The 17,860-nt window shown below is 40.2% G+C and overlaps 1 protein-coding gene across 4 annotated transcripts in view; it reads left to right on the top strand.

The window, feature by feature from the left end:
• Positions 1 to 17,860, top strand: part of SCAMP1 (secretory carrier membrane protein 1) — a 131,155-nt gene that overhangs the window by 100,431 nt on the left and 12,864 nt on the right. For all 4 annotated transcript variants that reach the window (XM_077817002.1, XM_077817001.1, XM_077817000.1 and 1 more), the window contains 2 exons: positions 5,995 to 6,154; positions 12,593 to 12,694. In XM_077817002.1, coding sequence (XP_077673128.1) covers positions 5,995 to 6,154; positions 12,593 to 12,694 — 262 coding nt within the window. The remainder of the gene's footprint in view (positions 1 to 5,994; positions 6,155 to 12,592; positions 12,695 to 17,860) is intronic.

Here is a 17,860-nt window from a genome sequence, read left to right as displayed (position 1 = left end):
CTAATTATTGTTTGCCTTAATTCTAATTGTTGTTTTTTATACATAAGTGGAAGTTGAACCAAAAAAAAAAAATTTTTTTTCCCCCTAAAATTTCAAATTAAATATAGTAATAATACCTAGCTCTTTTGCTGTGATTTTCATCAATACCTCCTTTTATCTATTGGGATCTAAATGTCATTATTCCCATTTTACAGATGGGGAAACTGTAGGGAGGTGAAGTGGCTTGCCCCTGGTCAACCAGCAGGCCAGTGGCAGAGCCAGGAATAGAATTCAGGTCTCCCAGTTTAGTGCTCACTCAGCCACATTTAGAGTTTATAGCCTTGTGATTGTTCACATTATACTTGTACAATAATTTGCCTACAATTAAATGTTGGTATAGTCTTCTTAAAAAAGATGATTAGTATAGTGTAAATAAACAAAAGAATATTGTCTACATTAAACTGTCCTGTCTACACCAGAGGTACTCAGAGCACAGTCTCTGCAGGCTTTGTGTTTGGTCTGCACTATTTCAAAATATACTGCTCTGTCTTGATCACAGCAGCTTGCTGGCAACCAGTGGGAAAATGTAATACAAGATCTTAATGTACATTGTGCTGTGATCAGTGTCATCTTCTCCAGTTGCTTGTGGCTGTTTGGATACGGTATGTTTACACCACAACTGTAGTGTTTGTGTCCTGGCATTTTCCTTATTAGACACAGATGTGGATTTCAGGCACCCCTTACTTTTCCACTAGGTTCCAGGTTGAACAAATCTGGACACCAGTGTACTTGATAATCTTTTTTTACTTTTTTAATGTTAACTCCGTGTATGAATCAAAAGTAGTCAGCTTTCAGTACTTAACCATGACAATTACTCTAGTTTGAAGTCCACAACTTGTTATATTCATTACTGGATCACCACTCTTTAAAAAAAATTAAAAAATGTGAAATGCAAAACTAGTCACTCTAAGTATGATATAGGCTTAAGATCCATATCCAGTCTGAAAGCTTGGAATTCAGTATTTCAAATGGTATCAGCATTAGTTTCTAACTCCAGCCATGTATGGGGTTGACTTCTAAAAATGTCAAACTTCAAGCCTGGGGAGGGGAGGGAAAACAAAATGGGAATTATAACAACACTGTATTTCTCTCCCCCATCCTATAACAGTGGATTAAGGAACAGACAGCATTATAAAGTCAATAACTAGAAGCAAAGAGACAGCGTTCTGAAGGCCTGCCCCGATTATATTAATTTCAACCACACCTGCTTTCTCTTCACCTTGGAAGATGGAAGCTTTAACTTGGCTTTCTTGTGTTTTCCTTAGTTTGGCCTCTCATTCCTTTTCTTTGTCTTGCAGGCACACTATGGAAGAAAGAGGGGATGAGAAAAAGAAAGGAGAGAAAAGAGTAAGGCCAAAAGCTGGGAACCTGAGTAATCCGCTTAAGGACAGGGGAAATGGGTGGAAGCCCAAGCTCTCAGTGCTCCCCACCCCATGTAGTGGGTTTCAACTGAGGCTGGCCATTTGATTAGACTCTGTGACACATACTATTTAGGAGGATGCCTAGGTGGTTTGGTCTACACTTCACAAGAGTGACAGGGCTCCCCCTCTTGGGGTACTCATTGCCTTAGCAATCTGCCTGCCTGGTTTTCTGATATTTATCATCCTTCCTCAGCTTGCAGTGCTTTTTCACAGCGTACCCAGCTCTTCAGGAACTTCTCTGCCTCCACAAGGTCCAGGGGCCCCTGGACATAATGGCAGCCAGCCCCAGTTCTGATAAGTTCAGCTCCTTGGTAGCTGCCCAGCCTCTTCTAAGGCCAGAAGAGTCCTCCAGTCTGTTTTCAGGTGTCTGTTTCTGTTTGGTAGATTTTAGAGGCACACCTTTTTGCATTATTGTCATTGTCTGCATGTTGCCCTGAGTAACAGATGCTTTCAGTTTAACACCTTGACCCTTGCTCTTTCCTTAGTGACAGGCTGTTTTCTGAAGATCTTAATTGACTTGGTTGCCAACCTCCATCTTTATCTGTAACTCAATGGCATTTTCATTCAGGGACCCTCAGTCCTCCCAACTGCCAATATGCAGGACATGGTGCTCTGGTGTCTGTCTCAACTTGGTTTCCTGATTAAACTGGACCTAGTCCTACTCTACTCCTTACAAGAAACTTCCCTGTTTGCATGTGGTCCTGAATATCTGTTTGCAGATGCTTCGTTAGTTTCAGTCCCTGTCTGTTAGTACAGAACCTCTGGCCATTCCCTGTAAGGAGCAGTCTCCAAAGATGCTAGTACACTTAACAGCCTGTGTGGAGAATGTATCTCTGGCCTTTATCCTCCCTTTCCATTTAGTGGTCTCTGTTATGTTCATCTGTTGGGTTGTGCCTCGCTAAACTAGAGGGCTTTTCTTTCCCTGAACTCCCATGTTTTTACAAGCTAAAATAATAGAATAGTGGTGGCTTCTGTCAACCACCAGGGGAATTTTCTTAGCACACCCCCATTTTTCAGAGCCATACTTCCTGAGAATTTGGGTGGAAGCCTATCTTGGCTTCCTGAGGGCCTGTATCTGGTGGGCCACAATAACATCCTTGCAGATTGGCTCAGTCACAAACTGTGTTGGGAGAAGGGAGTCTTGATCTTAGTTTTCAAGGATGTTTACCAGAGTCTGAGGCACACTCTATTGTGTTGATTATCTTGATGGTGTTTGCCAGACTTCCCTGTTTGTGTTCTTGGATGTTCAACTCCTGTATCCTCCTTTTATGATGCTTTATATAGAGTTGGAGAGGGGATTTGGGATGCCATTTCCCTCTTCTGACTAGGAGCTTAAGGAATGGCAGGTTGGACAAACCTCTTATTTTTGCCTGCTCCGTGGTGGCCCCAGTGCTGCTGGTTTTCAGACCTGATGATCTTACTTAATAACCCCTTCTCTCCTCCCCCGCATCTCTGTGGACACTTGCTGAGACCCAGCACCTACCATCTCAAGGGCTTGTGCACTTCCAACTACCTTAATCTGAGGCTGGCCGCATGTGAATTGAACAGCACCATTTCTTCAAGCATGGTTTCTTTGCTGAGGTTACATGTGTCTGGAGAGCATTATATGTTCTGGATGATTTTCATGGCTTGGTGTCACATCAGGGATGTTGTTACCCTGTCTTGCTGGCTCCAGGATGTTTCAAACTTGTTTCTGACAGGATTCAAGAAGACCAGAACTTCATCCTGTAGATTCAGATTCTGCCCTAAGAACAGCCTTTCTGGTTTGCTCCCTTTATTAAGAGGGTCTTCCTTCTTGTAGTGGGCTCAGTCAGGAGAGTGGGTGAGCGTAAACATTTGTAATATGTCTGCCATACCTGCACATCTTTGTGGAAAGATGGTTTTTCAGCATTTTCCAGGATTAATTTACAAGGTGAATACTGAATTCTACCTGAAGTAATCCATTCTTTTCTCAGAATGAATCTATTCTGCCTCATGACAAGAGGCTTCATCTGTTGGATGTTAAGTTTCTCAGTCTTGTTCTGAAGAATTTCGAAGGTCAAAATAACTCGGGGCAACAGCTGAAGCTGCTATGTGAGTCCAAGGCTGTGTTCTCAGTGTGTGAACAGGCTTCCTAAGCTTGTCCATGGGCAGTGAATACTTAAGCATTCATTTCCAGGGTGGCAACCTGGTAGGCTCTCTGCTTTTTCTACATATCACTATCATCTGGGGTTATCTACTTCCCAATTTCCTGCTAGTGGCACAGTAGCTTCTCCTCATGCAGGATATTGTTTGCTGCATTCACTGTCTCTTCCCTAATCCACTATTGTAGAATAAGAAAAGAGGATACCAAGACCAACAATTCCTGGAAAGAAAACTCCCCTCTCTAAGATCTGAAAATTCCTTCCACACATTTTTCTTCTCCTCTGACAGCCCTCATGGACCCTGCCACTTGCTGAATTAAGTAGCAGGCAGTCATTCCATCTTCACTTTTAAGGATGTTTTATGGCTTTGCCTTGAACCAGTAGGTTTTGGATATTCTGTTAAAATTACAAGGTAAATTTAAATGCATTTAAAAAACAAAATAGATTAGGATTTTGGTATAAGTGAGGAGTCCTCATTTTAAAGAGTGATTTCAGGAGTGAGTGGCATTGAGCACTGTTCTTTATGTACTAATAATAACAGATGTAGACTGTCCTACTGGGTTGAGGGAGAAAGGAAAATCTTATTCTTTGTATAGTGTACTCTGGCAACGGCCCTTCTTTCTCCAGAATAATAATGGTAAATTTTAGACTGTTCAAGCAGAGGTTATTACAAAAACTGCTGTAGATGAATTTCTTTTCATCAGAGATACCAGATGGGTAGTTCTGCAAAATGAAACCATCTGTTTATCCACAAAGTAGGTGTAGCACAGGCAGCAGCAGTGCAAGTTTTCCTTCCAACGGGCTTCAGTGTTTGAGAGGGAGCTCAGGGTTAACAAGGCTGTAAGATATTAATTACAATGAGGATGCATGTCTGCTAAGAACTAGACTAAGATCAGTAAGAGCATATCTACATGGAAAAGTTATACCAGTGTAAACTAAACTCTGAATTTTAACTGCAGTAGTTATACCGATATAACTCCCAGTGTAGACGCTCTTATTTGGGGATAAGAGTGGCTTTTTTCGGGGTGGAGGTGGAGGGGTTAGATTATGTTGCTTTGGAAGGTGGTGGTGATCTTTCGGTAACTGCTTACCAGGTCTGGATTTGAAGGGGTAAATAGGGTGAAAGGTGCTTAAAACTACTATCCAGAGCTTAAATTTAGTAGTCACCCCAAATTAGCTCTCAGTTAGAGATAGATTGCTTGATGTCTCTCCCATCTCACACAGTCATAATTACTGCACTTTGCCCTGTGTCCCCAAGGCCAGTGTCTCCCTTGTGTTGGCAAAATTGTTCCTGATTTGGCCACTGGGGAGTACTGAAAAGAGAGGCATGGACGTGTCTTCATCTACCCTCTGGAGGCTGATAACACGGACTCTAATGTTCTTATCCTCAGACCGCCTGGAGAGTAAGAGTTCCAGTGTGTCTTGCTTCTGCTGTGCCTTCTCTGACCTGAAAAATCTAAATACATTTTAATTAATTCTTGGGTTATAATGTTGGTTTAAATTCTTTAACAAACCTTAGAAAAAGCTAACCTCTAATATCTGTTTTGATATCTCTTACTTGATAGGCCACTGGCATGTACTAACTAAAACAGGAGACTGGGAACTATAGTTCTGAGTATTAATAAGGTGACAGATTTCTTGTTATAAGAAATATTAGAACATACAATATGAATTTATGCTTTTATAGAATTAGTTCTCAGTTTTTGTTTCAGTGTGAAATACTTTTTGTGTTAGGATACTAATTTGCTATATTTCATTTGAGAGAGAGCATAACATTTGCGTTAAAAGGATTTATGATTTGTAATTTTCGTTTCAAATGAGAATTTCACTTGCTAAATACAGACTACTTTGTATACTTTAAGAAGCTTTTTAAAAAGACATGAACAGTGCAGGCCTTCTGTATATCTAATAATAGGGTAGCATCATGTTCTTGTACATATTTACTGGTCTGACTTTCAGAGAAAATAATTAAACGGTATATAAGAAGGTATTTGCAAAGATTTGTATCCAGTAATTACTGTAGCAGATGTGTCAGCAACTGCAGCTGAGAGAACTTTATCTATTTAACTCTTTGATGCTATAAATCAGTACTTGCTGGAAATCCTGATATACAGTGCCTCATTTTCGTGAAAACTTGATATCCCCCCACCCCCAACTCTATACTACATATTATTTTTTCTAAAAATCTTGAATGTACTTGTTCAATGCTTAACTACACTGGGAGCTTCATCATTACTTCGGACAGGTGTATGACACTAGCAGACTAGTCTATTACAGAGATAGGATGTTGATATAAGAGTAATGTGATGTATTTTGTTTAAAGCTTTTACATTTATTTAGGTAATACGTCAACAATTGAAATATTTGTTGCATAAACTCAGGTTAATGCAAACTATTTTTTTGTTCTACAGTCCATGCAGTGACACTGTTTCTAAATATCTTTGGATGTTTGGCCTGGTTTTGTGTTGATCCTGCACGAGGGGTTGATTTTGGATTGAGTATCCTCTGGTTCTTGCTTTTTACTCCTTGTTCATTTGTCTGCTGGTACAGACCACTTTATGGAGCCTTCAGGTAACACCAATCTGGTTTTGAATATTTTTAATGCATATTATGCATTTTGAAATGTATTCATCTTTAAGTAGAATTTTACTCAACTTAGTTGCCATATTAACCTGAATTATTATTATTAATTATTGGAAGTGGCAAGTCATATTAACTCACTTGCTGCATCCAAAGCGTAAACTGATGATGAAAGGCTAGCTTAGAAAGCTAATAATTAGGAATGGCATTTTTTAAAATGTATGTAACTACTGATATAGAACTGATATTGGTAGGGAATGGATGACCTGGTGTTGTGGTAGCTGGACTTCAAATATCAGGAAAATTCTCACCAAGCTTCTATCCTGTCACCTCTAAAGTCACCACCAATTCTGAATAAGTATAATATTTAAAATTTAAAAATGTAAACTTCTGCCTAAATATAAAGTTTCTAAATGAGCTTCATAAAATAGATTTAAGTAATCATACATTGACAAGTTAACTGCCACTGTATGTCTGCAACAACATGAGATGTTACTACAAATATTAAGTGCAGCTTATTTTCATTTTTTATTTTCATCCTAATATATTGATTATAAAAAGCAGTTGAGCTATCTGCTCAGTAAGCACATTCAGTGAATATCGTTTGATGGTACTAGAGTTACACTGGTAACTCTTATCTGTTGTGGTTAATTGACAAAAAGAATGCATCAGTCTGCAAATCCATATTCATGATTGATGTACATTAATCAAATTAAAATGGGGAGTAAGATTTTATCTTTTATTTTAAGAAATCCAGAACTCTAATGTGAGATAGTAAATTAATCAACAATCAAACTGAGTCATTTCTTTCAAAAAGTAGTGTCACAGTTAAATATTTTAGAGCTCTGCATACAACTAAACTGTGTGTGTGAAATATACTTTTTTTGAGTTTTGATTACTCTTCAGAGCTTATCAGTGGATTTAATTTGAACTTCGATCAATACTGTGTTATAACATTTCTTTTTGTATTAGGATTTAACAAATAATTGCAAATTGGGTAAAGGTTTTGATATCTTGATAATATATACAAGGTTCTCTTGGGGGCTCAAATGGTCTGTGGGATTTTCTTTTTCTAAAAAACAGTGAAGTGGCCAAGGAAAAATATAAAGTTTAAATATTCTTCATAGCTCTCATAATTCATTTTTTTTCCCCCTCTCATGTACATGAATTAAGGAGCAGTTTCTATCACAGTTGCATTCTAACTCTGAATGTTCATGATTACATATTTTTCAGCGGTCCCTTTCCAGCAAGCACTGAACTGCCTTTTTCTCAGCAAATACATCTTGATTTAAGATCTGGTCTGCACACACACTTACACTGACATAACTAAATTGGTTTTAATTCACAGTTTGTTTTGTGCAAATTTATGAGTGAGCACTTATTCTGAAATTCTTGATTGCTTACCCTATTCATATCATAATGAAGCATTATATTTTTACTGACTTAAACTTTAAAATTCTCTTCTTTCAGTCCTATATTTCGATAACTTAGGCAGCTGCTGTGTTCTGTATATTTTCCTTTTAACCAACAGCATAGCTTTCCATAGATGTTGTTCAAGGGATGATGTGGTTAACTAAAAAGCAAACTTAGCTGGAAACTTAGCTTGATTGATTAACAGTGAACCCATTATAGGTATATAATCAGCTGTAGAGGATAGGGAATGCTGGGGAGCCTACATACATAAGGTTGAGGATCCCAAGGGCTTGAGGACCACCTGGTGATTGGAAAACCAGTATGATTTGGAGCTGGGGGCTGGAACTTCCTGCTTCTGAGCCAGTCTGCCCACACTCTCCAGGATAAGGCTTATGGAGGTTGATCTGGGCTGTACAGGAGGAGGACATGGAGAGAGTGGTGGGTGGTATCAGGCATCCTAGCTTTCTCCCAAATGTGTACACTACTCTGGGCTTCATAGCTACGGCTCTGCTTCCTACCCAGCAGAGCCAAGAAAAAACTTCTTTCTTTTAGGTTTTAAAATTCTTGGCTCTAGACAGGAGATCTCACTGTGAGCACCCAGTGATATGTTTCACATTCCTCTCCACTTTTTCCCCTACCTCAGCGCAAAAAAAAGTTGAAATTTTTTTTTTAAATGTTTCTTTTTTTTTTTTTTTCAGCTTGTATAGAGGCATCTCTTGTCCTCACAGCTCTTAACTTTGCTTTACCCTGAGTCCTGAACTGGCAGACCAGTTTTCAAGATGATCAGACTCTCCATATCTGGATTTTAGAGAAATTTGGAAATTGGACTTTAAACAGAAACCCTATTGCAACTTTAATTTTGGAGTCATGGTCACTTCTCTGTAATGCAATTGACTCATTTGATAGTGTGCATCCTTATAAGAAGGATATTATTTCGGGTTCAAGGTCCACTCATAGGGCTAATACCCAATCACATATGAAATGTAAAGGTGCTGTGTGTGTGTGTATGTATGTATGTATATAGAGAGAGAGAGAGACACACACACACAATATCCTTCTAAGATGCATAGTTTGGCTTAAGGCCATGGAATACATGTGATTGCATTGGGCTTCCATTTTTTACTTAGGGCTAGTCTGCGCTACAGAGTTAGGTTGGCTTAACTACATTGTTCAGGGCTGTGAAAAATTTCATGCCCATGTGATGTAGTTAAGCCAGGCTAAGGCCAGTACAGTGATGGAAGAACGCTTTCTGCCACTGTAGTGTCTACACTGCAGCATTACAGCAGCTCATCTACAGCTATGCCATTGTAGTGTTTCTAGTGCTGACATTAGTGTCTGTCTTTTTCCTGCTTAAGCAGGAGGGCTGCATGCAGACCAAGAATAGACATTTGTGTTTTCCTCAAAACAGCAGAGGTGAGGCAAGGAAGTTACAGTTCTGCTGCTGAGCATCCCCTGCTGATTCTTCTGCATTCAGTCTCCTTCCTTCTCTGCCTTATATTCTATGCAAGTGAATGTTTTGTGTTATGCAGTGTGAAGAAGTCAGAAGAGGTTGCCAGGGTTGGCATGCATCTTTTCTTCTTTAACATACAAGGAAAGAAGTAGGAAAAGAAGAGGTAAATAAGATGCATTGGAGTGATGTTGACATATGGAGCACAAAAGAACCTGAAAGGAATTCATAAGGAAGCAATAGAAATGATCAGGAGGCTGAAGAAATTGACTTATGAGGAAAGATTAAAAAAGCTAAACATGTATACTGTTTTGACAGAAGAACATCACTTATGCAGTCTTTCAGAACCAGATCTGCTTCTTTTGGTCCTGTTTTTAGTCCCCCTTTCCAGATAGTGAGTATATAAACTGGTAGTATGAGGTATATGAGAATTTTTTGCTGCTAAATGATTCTAGTAGTGTGGTTGAAAATGTAACTGTAGAAATGACATATTGTGGTTCTGTGTATATTATGTCTCTGACTCTATATCAGCTGTTCTCAGCTTGAAAATTAAAGGTATGGATTTTTTCACCTACCAGCCTTGCAAACGCCAATCTGAGAGTTAACCAGAGTTCTCTTTCTTATGCGTTATCCCCAAAATTATTCCCTCAGAGACACCTATGCAGCCCCACTATATTCTATGAGTTTGTACAGGTGTAATTGAAAGGAACTTGGTACACAATTCTGTTGAAGACGCACAGATAGGAATAGAGTCTAGTTTCCCCTCTCAGAGCTTTGTTGGCTGTTCAATAACTGTGGAGGCAAAACCAGTAAAGGCTTGTTTTTGTCACTGTAAGCAGATACAAAATTAATCTAAGGGTAGGTTTATGCTTATGGCAGCGTGCAGAGTACAGACACTGCACACCCAGCTAGGATGGGTATATATAGCAGTGTAGATGATGAGGCACTGCTTAGGCAAGTAGAATACAGACATGCCAGAAGCCTATGATATATATACCATTCATGGCTCTCTAGACGCCAAGCAGAGTTTCCTATGTCTACACTGCTCTTTTTAGTAGTGTAGTGTCCTGCTGCCTCCCTGTTGCTGGAACCTTTCTCCTCTTTCTCCCTCCTGCCAGAGCTTTTTACTACCATGTGTAGGTAAACAACACAGTCTGGACGCAGCCTGCTTTTTACTGTGGAACATAGTTATACGTACCCGAGACACTGCCACAAGTGTAAACAAGGCCTAAAGGTTGAAGGCAATCTGAAGGTTAAAGGAAATTTGGGTGAAAATGATCATGAAATGATAGATTTCATGATTCTAAGGAAAGGAAGGAGTGAGACCAGCAGAATAAGGACAATGAATTTCAAAAAAACAGACTTTAACAAATACGGAGAACTGGTAGGTATGGTCCTATGGGAAGAAGATCTAAGGGACACAGGAGTTCAGGAGAGCTGGCAGTTTCTAAAGTAGACAATATTAAAGACAAATTATCCCAGTACAAAGGAAAGATAGGAAGAATAGTAAAAGGCTAATATAACTCCATCAGAGCTTTTCAGTGATGTAAAAATCTAAAAGGGATCCTACAAAAAGTGGCAACATAACAAGTTACCAAGGATGAGTACAAAAGAGTAGCACAAGCATATAGAAACAAAATCAGAAAGGCTGAGGCACAAAATGACTTAAACCTAGGAAGGGACATAAAAGGCAATAAAAAAGGTTCTGTAAATACTTTAGGTGACCTGATACTCAACACAATATTAACAACAAGGGTGAAGAAATGCAATCCAAAATAGGGAAAGAACAGTTAATTAACATTTAAATAAATTTGAAATATTCAAGTTGGCAGGGCCTGATGAAATTCATCCTGGGGTACTTTTGGAACTAGCTGAAGCAATCCCAGGACCATTAACTATTATCTTTGAGAATTCATGGAGGATGCATGAGGTCCCAGAGGACTGGAGAGGGGCAAACATAATACTTATCTTTAAAAGGGGGAGCAAAGAAGAACTGTGGACTAGTCAGCCTGACTTTGATACCTGGAAAGATACTGGAGCAAATTATTAAACAATCTGTTTGAAAGCACCTAGAGGATGATAGGATTATAAGGAACAGCCAACATGGATTTGTCAAGAACAAATCATGCCAAATTAACCTGATTTTCTTCTTTGAGAGGGTTACTGACCTAGTGGATCGGGGGAAGCTGTGTAGGTGTGATATGTCTTGATTTTAGTAAGGCCTTTAACACAGCCCCATATGACATTCTCATAAGCAAACTATGGAAATGTGGTCTAGCTAGATGAAATTACAATAAGGTGGGTGCACAACTGGTTGAAAGACTTTACACAAAGAGTGGTTCTCTATCACACTGGGGGGATGTATCTAGTGGGGTCCTAGAGCAGTCTCTGACCTGGGTCTGGTACTATTCAATATCTTCATTAGTGACTTGGATAATGGAGTGGACAGTATGCTTGTAAAATTTGCTAATGACACCACGCTGGGAGAGGTTGCTAGCACTTTGGAGGATAGGATTAGAATAAAAACAACCTTGTTAAATTAGAGATTGGTCTGAAATCAACAAGATGAAATTGAGTAAAGACCAGTGCAAAAAGTACTACTTTTATGAAGGAAAAATCAAATTCACAACTACCAAATGGGGAATAATTGGCTAGTTGTTAATACTGCTAAAAAGGATCTGGGGGTTATAGTGGATTACAAATTGAATGTGATGCAATTACAAAAGGCTCTTATTCTGGTATGTATTAACGGGAGTGTTGTATGTAAGACAAAGGCAGTAATTGTCCTGCTTTACTTGGCACTTGCGAGGCCTTAGCTGGAGTACTGTGTCCAGTTCTGGACTCCACACTTTAGGAAAGATGTGGACAAGCTGGAGAGGGTCAGGAGGAGAGCAACAAAAATGATAAAAGGCTTAGAAAACCTGAACTGTGAGGAAAGGTTAAAAAAACCTGGCCATGTATGGTTATAGAAAAGAACACTGAGGTGGGGGGCCTGATAACAATAATCAAATATGTTAACGACTGTTATAAAAGGATGGTGATCAGTTGTTCTCCATGTCCACTGAAGGTAGGACTAGAAGTAATCAGCTTCAACTGTAGCAAGAGAGATTTAGGGTAGATATTAGGAAAAACTTATATTAGCTATAAGGATAGTTAAGCACAGGAATAGGCTTCCAAGGAAGGTTGTGGAATCACCATTGTAGGAAGTTTTTAAGAATCGGTTAGACAGACACCTCTCAGGGATGGCCTAGAAATGCTTGGTCCTGCCTCAGTGCAGGGGGCTGGACTTGAGAACTTTATGAAGTCCCTTCCAGCCCTACCACTTCTATGATTCTAAATACAGATAAGCAGAATTAAAAAGATGACATTTTTACATTATCACCTTTCAGAGTAGAACCTCATGTAGATATAAAGAATTACCATTTGGTGTTTAAAGATGGTCTAAATCAGTCTATAAAATCTGTTCTCCAATAATTTGTATGGTTGAAAAAGTTACTTCGGTAATGTAGTTGTGTATTTGAATAGGATTTTAACTTCCTGACCAGCTTCTTTAATGTTTTCTCTTTCAGGAGTGACAGTTCTTTCAGATTCTTTGTGTTCTTCTTTGTGTATATCTGTCAATTTGCTGTACATGTACTCCAGGCTGCGGGATTTCAAGGATGGGGTAACTGGTGAGTGATTAGCTTTATTCAATTTTGTGTTCCATATCCAAGAATAAAACTGGTGTTTTAAGTTACAATAAAATCTCAGTGTAAAAGACAATAGGTGTATGCAGAGAAATAATTTAGTAGCTAATATTTTTCATTTGGCGTTTTGGTGATGAGGGGGCCAGATATCATTGTAGAGTGCCCCTTATTGTCGTAAAAATCTATCCCAAGGATATCTGGAGAGGCAGGTACTCCTGATATTAGGGTGACCAGAATGTTATCTTTCACCCTAAGTCCTTAACTGTCCCAGTTTCATATCAACTCTGCTCAGACATCACATTGACGGTGTTTATGAATCTGATTTGCCCTACATTTGGAATAAAACTAAGAAAAGAAATCTTAAAAATAACTTGGGTGGTAATAACGTACAGAACAAGATTTAATGTATTCACTAATGTAATTTTCAGTTGTGCTTCACTTGCAATAACTACATTTCAATCAAGCAGACGTCTGTAACAACTTCAGTTTATATTAACATATTGGAATGTGAAAACAAAAATATTACATTGGGATACCTTGCTAACTAATGGCATGCATCCTGGCTCCTCACTTTTAAAGGATTTAGAAACAAATGATACAAGGAAGTTGTAAGTGTTCTGAATTGGTGAGAGTATGTGTGCTTATTCCAGCCTTGGTTCACATTTGACAGTAAATTTAAGTACAGTATCTCCTTGCTTAATGTTGTAGTTATGTTTCTGAAAAATGCTGCTTTAAGCGAAACCAATTTCCCCATAATTAATATAAATGGGGGGGGTGGGGGGGAGATTAGGTTCCAGAGAAATTTTTTTCGCCAGACAAAAGGCTATAAAAGACACACTATAAGTTTTAAACAAACAATTTAATACCATACACAGCAATGATGATTGTGAAGCTTGGTTCAGGTGGTGGAGTCAGAGGGTGGAAAAGGGTGGGATATTTCCCAGGGAATGCTTTACTGCTAAATGAACTAGCGCTCAGCTGAGCCCTCAAGGGTTAACACATTGCTGTTAATGTAGCCTCACACTTTACAAGGCAGCGAATGGCGGGAGGGGAGACAGCCTGGCAGAGAGACACTGGGTGTGAGTGTGAGTGAGAGAGAGACATGTGCATTGCCTCTTTAAGTACACTGACCCCACTCTAAGTACACTGCCTTTTTAAGTAGATCAGCAAGTTGAGACAGCTGCTGCTGCCAGCAAGCTCCCTTCATCCTGAGCCCTGTACTGCCCCCCACCCCCCCCCGGGTTCTGTGGAGATGGGATAAAGGATCAGAGGGAGACATCCTGACATTAGCACCCCTCTTCCCTCCCTTTCCCTCCCCGCCCTTGCACAGCAAGCAGGAGGCTCCCAGGAGCAGCTCCAAGGCAGAGGGCAGTGGGCGGAGGGACAGTTGAACTGCCTGGCAGTTGATAGCCTGCTGGGCAGCTGCTGCACAGGGAACTTAGGGGAGCGGGTTCCAAGCCCCCACTAGCTTGCTCCAGTGGGCTGCTCTTTCTGCAAGCAGTGGACAAAGCAAGCAGCTGCCAAATAACGTTATAAGGGAGCATTGCGCAACTTTAAACAAGCATGTTCTCTAATTGATCAGCAGTGAAACAGCATTAACTGGGACGACTTTAAGTGAGGAGTTAACCGTAGTCTTGCAGAAGATCTGGAGGACACTCTGAGCCCAAAACCTTTTTCCCTGCAGCAGTAGCTGTTGGGGAGGCACATGTGCCCTGTGCTGCCTCATGGTCCCTCCAAAGGCTAAAGGCACCACCCTGAACCCTCTCAGTTCCTTCTTCTTGCCACTGGCCTATGTTAGAGCTCTCTGTGCAGTTCTCTCCTCATCGTTTATTTTCTGCATCATAGCTACTTGCTGAATCTTTGTAGTGTAAATGGTTAGTACTTGTAAGTATAGTGTAGTGTTAGTTTTAGTGGGTTATGTAATTTTTTCTGGATTTTAAGCGCTGCTTGTGGTGTGAGGTGTCTATTCCTACTAGTGACCTGCATACATGCTGCTTATTGTGTCTTGGTGAGGAGCACATTAAGAAAAGGCGCAATATCTGTTCTCCTTCTTGATGGGGAGCCCTTGACAGACAATCAACTTTTGTCTCGAGAAGAACCATTCTGTCTTCATCCTCTCCGGACAGTTCAACACTGCTGACTTTGTCTTCTCCAGTCCTGGAGGATTTTAAATCCTATCAAGACTTGGGAAAATGGCTACCGCCCTAGGTATTGAACCTGAACTGGTACAGGAAAATACCCAAAGTTACTGAATATCTTCCAAGAATCTATGCCAGGAAGGGTGTAGCCCTCCTGATTAATGATGCCCTTCTGCAACCGGAGAAAACCTGGCTCACACCACTCCAATAGCCAAACATACTGATAAACAGTACCATGTCCCATCTCAGGGGTTTGTGGGTTTTTGACTTCCACCAAGCACCAAACTCCCTAGTTGTCACAGCTGCTAATGAGAGATCGTGGCAGGGGAAATTCAAGTCTACCCCAAAAGAAAAAGTGGCTAAGAGACTGGATGCGTTAAGGAGAAAGATTTATTCTACTACTTTGCTCCAGATGAGGACAGCAAGCCCTTCTTGCAAAATATGATTTTCTTAATGGGGAGCTGATGTCAAAGTTGTCAGACAAATTGCTGGATGATATGAAGGAATCATTCAGGGCCTCATTAACTGAGAAATAGGTTGTGGCAAAGACTTCATTCCAGTCTGCTCTAGAAGCTGCATATGCTTCCTTGAGGACTGTGGCCTACACAGTTATAATGAGAAGGGCATCCTGGTTTTGTGATTTTGGGATAGCTCTGGACATTTAGCAGTCTATTGAGGACTTGCCTTTTGACGGTCAGTATCCATTTTTAGACCAGACTGGTGAGGTCTTGCTTTTGGGTCTTGTGCTTGCAACAGAAGACAGGGTTGACCTCACCAATTGTAAACATTTTGGCTATCTGCAGTACTGGATGCAAGATTCCTCCCCTTTACTGGTCTGTTGTGCACCACCAGTTGCCATTGTTTAAAAGTTCTAGTAGGTCCAATTTGGAAAGCCAGCAGACAAGGGAATTGTATATTCTGTTTTTTAATCAATATAGTATCCTTTTCTGATATGTAACTTCCTGCCAGTTTGTTGATGCTTCAGGCTGCATGATCCCAGAGCACTGAATGTTGTCCAGGCCTTTGAATCATACTGTCTAATCTGCTGTCTCTCTTAGGGTCAGTACCCCCTTTCTCACTGGTTTTGTTTGTTTGTTTTTTCTTTTGGAAAGTTTTTTCATTATGCAGAATCATTGTCTCGGTGCATTTGCATTGAGGCTCTGATATGTTGAGGCTTTGCTCATAGAACCAGGTGCTCACTGAATCATCCGTTAATACTTGATGCTTTGAGGCCTGCATCAAAGTTTTAAATTGAGCAGCTTTTGGATGAATTCTTTTGGAGTTTTGGTTAATCAGTACTCAGCTTGTGAGCCATCAGCGCACTCACGAGTGCATCAGCATATTTTGAGCAGTCAGCACAGGTTTTAGTTTTATCTATTTTGGTATGATGTCCTCCTCACCTGCAAAGGAGGAAGACAGGCAGCTCAGTGGCTTCAAGAAATGTGACTTTACCAGGAAGGTTTCTCTCATAGAAGACCAAGGTAGATGGATTTTAAATCTTGGCGTCAAATATGACCAGCATGATTTACAAGACTTGTTTGGAGAGGGTCACCCAGACACCCATCAGGTTTAGTGGGGGTTACCTGAAATCTCTGCCCCCACAGAAGCATCCTGAGAGTCCCAGATATTTGAGTGAGGTCATCTTCATAGAGGAATAGGATTATTTCTGTGTATTGATTTATGGGCTGGCTTCAGCACCACGTTTTCATGAAATGCTTATGACTATAGTAAGGACTATATGTACCGGATTGGGATTACATATTTTCTCCTGTTGGAATGTTTGGCTGACCAAGGACACCGCTGAATAAGTTGTCTAAGAATCACTACATGTCCCCACCAAAGCACTAGAGTGATTAGAAGTCATGATAAATGACATAAAGCAACCCCTTACTTGTCTCTCATAGACAGTTGGAATACATAGGAACTTTGCTAGACAGAGCTCAACTTGAGATTTTCCTGCTTTGGCAGGAACGAGGACATTAAAGTCTGATGAAGCAAATGTTGGAACTGGTGTGTGACAACCTGGATCAGGCTACAAATGCTGGCAGGCAGGGCTTTGGCCGTATTCATAATAGCCATGGCAAGTCTGCATGTAAATCAACCTCAGTGGACCCTGAGATCCCCAGTGAAGACAAACATCACAAGAACCATCACTTTACATCAGTGTAACAGAACCATAGAGCTTTGCTAGCCTGGAGGTAGTCCAGAGGCAGTCTCCAATTAGTAGGATCCCCAAAAGTATCCAAAGTACATATCCACAAGTGGAAAAGATTTTAGGCGAGTAGCAGACCGTGACCAATTTAGTAGACATAATGAACCCTCTCTAATCGCGCACATAATTTGAAAGCTTATTATGTTTACTTTAAGATGAGGTGTGATGTGGAGCTGTCAAGTGGTGCTGTTACCATAGAAACAGGGATCAGCAGTGACATGTTAAAATGACCACTTTGAAATATTTGTATTCATTTGTTAGTTTAGTGACTTCATGTATTATTTCAAGACCTAAAATTGGACTTCACAACAACAATGTAAAGGGTAAAACAAAATCTAATCATAAATTTGTACGGGTATCATTGAAATGTAATACGGCTAGTGATGTTTCTAGTCATCATCATCTTGTTTGTTGTTATGATCTCTGAGAGTGTGTGGGTTACCACAGTGTTCGTTGCCTTGGTATATGTGCAATTCTGTGCAGGGAAGATTGTTCTGACAAAAACCACGGTTGATTGAGTAGCAACCCCTATTGGTACAGGCACAAATAAGGACTTGTAGAAGGTCAGGTGCCTTTGGGCCCTTGAGGAGTACAAGAACCAGTTCATCATCCACATTTTTCCATTCATGTTGCAATGGTGATCCAATATCTTTGTTTGCCAAGATGCTTTTTTGACGTGCTCTTCAAAACTGTCCTCACATGGTGGGAGTTTGGCCAGTGACTTGCACTTTGTGATAGCTAGATTGAGGTGCAAGCAGTTCAGATCTCCGCGGGTGTCCTTTTCTTTCTTGCTCTGGTCAT

The sequence above is a fragment of the Eretmochelys imbricata genome, chromosome 5 (assembly GCF_965152235.1).
Source record: "Eretmochelys imbricata isolate rEreImb1 chromosome 5, rEreImb1.hap1, whole genome shotgun sequence".
Lineage (NCBI taxonomy): Eukaryota > Metazoa > Chordata > Testudines > Cheloniidae > Eretmochelys > Eretmochelys imbricata.
The sequence above is the reverse complement of the archived record's forward strand: the minus strand, read 5'-3'. Positions and strand labels throughout refer to the sequence as shown.